The sequence below is a fragment of the Malurus melanocephalus genome, unplaced genomic scaffold, assembly GCF_030028575.1.
Source record: "Malurus melanocephalus ecotype Western Australia unplaced genomic scaffold, MMel_1.1 scaffold_85, whole genome shotgun sequence".
Classification (NCBI taxonomy): domain Eukaryota; kingdom Metazoa; phylum Chordata; class Aves; order Passeriformes; family Maluridae; genus Malurus; species Malurus melanocephalus.
The window spans coordinates 1,337,908-1,342,667 of NW_026623317.1; the positions used below are offsets into that span (position 1 = coordinate 1,337,908).

Here is a 4,760-nt window from a genome sequence, read left to right on the forward strand (position 1 = left end):
CAGTTTGGGCTGCCATCAGGAACCTGGCCCTTTTGCTTGTCTGCGCTGACCTTCCTGCTAATGACCACAAACCACTCGGCCATCTGCAGGCTGCCCCTCTCCAAAGTCACCTACCCAGAGGCCAACAGAGCTTATTATCTGATGGTGAAGAAACATGAGAGGTCTTGCTGTGAGGCATAGAGACCCGAGAGGAGAGACCCTGGGTAGATTTTAAGGCAAGAGCAYGATTTGTTTCCCTGGCAGACTGTGATCTGTGTGCTTAAAAAGTCCAACACCACCTTCTGCCTGTTTTCCACCACATCTGTCTGTTCTGTTAAGAAGATTTCTATTAGGTAGGACTGTGCTGGAAGGACCATTCCCAAGATCAGACAGTAATGATTTTAAAGCACACATGTCTGAAAAGACACTTGAATTATAAGCGATGGGAAAAGGACTTGAAAGCTGAAAGGAAAAATCTCTCTGTGAAATCGAAGACACAGCAATCAGACGTAAAGAAATAAAGAGCATGTTTCGGCTTCTGAGGGGGCTTCAAATTAATGGCTAAAAACAGCTGATGGCAGCAATAGCAGCAGAGAAAAAGGATTAAAGAGCGCTCTTTGCCAAGAAAAAATAGGTTTTGAGGGATTCTACCTGGAGGACCTCTCAAGCCCCGCAGAGAGAGATGTTCATCAGCAATCATCATTGACTGTCATGACAATCATCCATCAATAACATAAGATGGACWTGATCCTCGTAATTTTTGTGTTAATCTCATGATTTCTCTTAATACTTGAACTTGGTGATGGGTTAGAAAAGGAGGGGGCAGCAAAAGAGTCATTGCTGTYCCTTTCCTATGCAATAAAATGGCTCCGTTCAGTCAGCGCACAAACAGAAATAATCTGAGTTGGTCTTCTTGACTTCTCTCCCTACACTTCCCCCCTCAGCCCATGAAAATCAAACAGCAAAATGCTCCCCTGTCCCAGCCTGGASAGCTCCAGCTGGAGCAAAGGAGGCTCTGAGGGGAYCTTGTGGCTYTGCACAACTCCCTGACAGGAGGGGRCAGCCGGGGGGGTCGGGCTCTGCTCCAGGGAACAGGGACAGGAGGAGAGGGAACRGCCTCARGRTGGGCTGGGGGSGTTTAAACTGGATATTGGGGAAATATCTTCATAGAAAGGKTTATCAAGCCTAGCAGCATGCTGTCTGGGGCAGTGGTGGAGTCCCCATCCCTGGAGGGTTTTAAAGGTCCTGTAGATGTGGCACTTGGGGACGTGGGTCAGTGGTGGCCTTGGCAACAATTTTGTGATTCTGTGATTCTGTGTCACTGTCTCTGCCCCACAGTGCAAAGGGGGTGTTTGGGGACTGGTCCTGCAGAGCTCTGCTGGACACTGGCCACGTGCCACCTCTGCCAGGGGTCTGTGGGCAGGGAAGGGGACACTCATCTAACACCCAGCAGTGCTGGCCACCTCAGCAGGCAGTAACTCTGCCTGGCTCACTGACATTCTCTGTCTCTTGTTTAAGCTGATCTGTTCACCAAAATATTCCATATGCTCAGGTCCTGCAGCTGGCAGGAGCCTACATGCAGTAATATCACATTCGGAAAAGAAAATCAAAACCTTTCTTGTAGCAGATGAAATAAAATCTAACACGATTTTGGAAGGGGGGAAAAAAACCCAACCCACGTATTTTTGCAAACATCACAGAGATCGGAGTGTAAAATATTTGTGATGAACTGTTGGCTGCATCTTCTGCTGAAGTTTTGGGTTTTCAGATGTTCAATAGCATTTCTGTGTGGCTGACAGTCACTTGTAAAATGTAGAATTTACAKTATTTACTTTATAAGTATCTACATAATAATACATAATAAGTTAATTTCAACATTCATCATTCAACATTCACATAAAACAAACATCCATGCATTTTTTTGAGTTTGGTACAAGTTTCTATTTGTTATCCGTAAGTTCTTCCAAAGATAGGTTGCCTCTTAAATGAGTAGTGTAGAAGACACTGGACAATTAAATTTTCAAATCAGTSCATTTGGGATAATTAGGAAACTTTTAAACTCTGATCTTTGTGCTTATCACAGAATCATAGAATCACAAAACAGTTTGGGTTGAAAGGATCCTTAAAGTCCATCTTGTTCCACACCCCTGCCATGGACAGGGACACCTTCCACTGTCCCAGGCTGCTCCACCCCAATGTCCAGCCTGGCCTTGGACACTGCCAGGGGAACAACCACAGCTGCTCTGGGCACCCCCAGACCGGGGTCAGATGTCGTGTTCTGTCTGGAATGTACCTGGAACCAACCCAGGGCTGGAGCCCCTCTGCTCTGGAGCCAGGCTGGGAGAGCTGGGGGTGCTCACCTGGACAAGAGAAGGCTCTGGGGACATCTCTTTGCAGCCTCCCAGTACTTAAAGACTTCTTTAAAAAAATATGAAAAAAAACTTCTTATCAGGGCCTGTGGTGATGGGACAAGGGGCAATGGTTTTAAACTCAAGGAGAATCAATTCTGACCAGACATAATGAAAAAAATGTCGGTGGGTAGAGTGGTGAGGCCCTGGTATATGGTGCCCAGAGATATGGAGGATGTCCCACCCCTGGAAAATTCAAGGTCCAGTTGGACAAATGTCTGAGCCCTCGGTGCTGTGGAAAATGTCCCTGCTCATTGCAGAGGCTCGGATTGATGGCCTTTAGATGTCCAACCCAAACCCAAACCATTCTCTGGTCCCACCATTTATCAAAATTATCAATTTGATCATTGAAAATCAAATCAATTACCAAAAAGGATATTTTAATGTCTGAACTGAGACTCCCCTCCACCCCAAGAACCATATGTGCTCCAGAGAGGCAAATTTACAAAGGCCAATTTCACTCTTGTGACAAAATTCACAYTGGGGCAAAAGAACACAATTTATGTCCAGCATAAATCCACAGATTTCCTCCTCTGGTKCTGTTCCACCTTGCTGTTGCTGAGCAACAGGGACATTTTGGCASCACCATGAAGAAATCATATGCCCAGAACTGGAAAACAGCAAAAGATGAAGGCCATGCCACAGCCATTTAGGAAGATTTTGYGCATCTTTCAGAGTTAATTCTACAGTTTTGCAGTACCCAGAGAATTTATTCTTCCCATCATCCCCTCAGAAAATTACAGCTATTTGGAAATTTGACATGTAAATCAGTCAGAACATGTATACTCTGCTTTTTGCCATTACCATTCAAAACACTGTCTTGCCAACAGAACTCAATTATCTTATTACTGGAATTTTTTTTTTCTGTTGTTGTTGCTTGGTTGGTTTTTTGGTTGTGTTGGTTTTTGGGGCTTTTTGGGGAAGGGATTTTGTTGTTGGGTTTTTGTGGGTTTTCTTATTTGTTTTGGGGTTTTTTTTGTTGCTTTTTCTTTCTTTATTTTGTCTTTACACCAAATAATGCTGTTCAGATCACCTATTTTTTTTCTTTTTTAAGCACTCTTTTTTCACTCATTTTTCTGATACGCAGACAATACCAGACTTACACTGGGCAAAAATTTTGGGGTATTTTCCTGGACTGCCTCCGTCCCAGTGCCATCAAAGAGAAGTCACTGTGTTTACAATTCTTAAAATAAATATATATACAACCCAAAATAAATAAATAAATACTATTAAAAATCAATCATAAATACGAATTTAAAAATTTGCACAGGGGGAAATTAATAAAAACAAGCAAAAATAATAAAAAAAAACAAAATTAAACAATTTTTTTTAAAGTAAAATGAAAAAAACCCACAAACACAAACCACTTGAAAGCATCTGGTTGGAGTCACATTTTACCCAACTCAAACCAACTGCCCCTTCCCAAGCCACTCTCACTGATGGTGTCTGTTGCACACAATTCTCACCATAGTCCCAGCTTCATGTGTCAAATGCTCAAATCTGGGGAAATGCAACAATGCAATGTCCTTTATCTGATCCTCCAGGACTGCTGCAGGTTCTGTTTGGTTTTACCATGTTGCACATGAAATATAAACGGTGCAAAGAATGCTGCTGTTGATAATTGTCTAATCTTTCCATCTTGACACTTAGTGTGAAGGAATTGACACAGAATTTGGCCAGAGCTGGGAATAATTCACCTGCTAAGAAAGATGCTACCCACGAGGAAGCAGGGCTGTGCATTGATAAGATTATTTCTTGATTATTTCTTGATTGTTTCCCTCTCCCTCRGAGTTGGAGGGCTCCATGCCAACTGAATTGTTAAGCACAAATTAACACCTTCCTGAGGATTTCTCTTTGTCTTGCCATGGAAAACTGCCTTCAGGTGGAAAGGCCTGGATTGTAATCAGCAGCTGAGCTTATTCCAGATTTGGAATGAGATGAGGAAGCTGTAAACTCTCAAAGGAAATAGACCTCAATGGCTTAAAGGCCTCACTCTCCTTGTTCTTAGAGGCACAGATAGACCACGACACATTAGTTTCACAWGTATTGAAACAGAAACTGTCTAAACAGGGCTTTGAAGCCTTAATATTTCAGGGATCTGAGTCAGAAGGATCATTTTTAGTAAAGCACCCAAAGGTGCTTTACTTGCAAAGGGATTGTGAAGGTGAAATTATTCTTCTTGAGGTTGGGASCTCCTGCCTTGCTGTTGCATTCCAGGGCAGAGCAGAATCACAGAATAGAATCACAAAATGTTTTAGGTTGGAAAACATCATTGAGTTCCCCCCAGCACTGCCAAGGCCAGCACTGACCCATGTCCCCAGCTGCCAGTTCTTAAATCCACCCAGTTTTTAAACTCCTCTAAGGATGGGGACT

General features: G+C 43.2%; 1 protein-coding gene across 1 annotated transcript in view; it reads left to right on the forward strand.

Annotated features, from left to right (window-relative positions):
* Positions 1–920, forward strand: part of SLC14A1 (solute carrier family 14 member 1 (Kidd blood group)) — a 14,189-nt gene extending 13,269 nt beyond the window's left edge. The window contains exon 9 of the mRNA XM_057367788.1: positions 4–920. Within this exon, the coding sequence (XP_057223771.1) occupies positions 4–180 (177 nt within the window). The 3' untranslated portion in view covers positions 181–920. The remainder of the gene's footprint in view (positions 1–3) is intronic.
* The last annotated feature ends 3,840 nt before the right edge of the window (positions 921–4,760 follow it).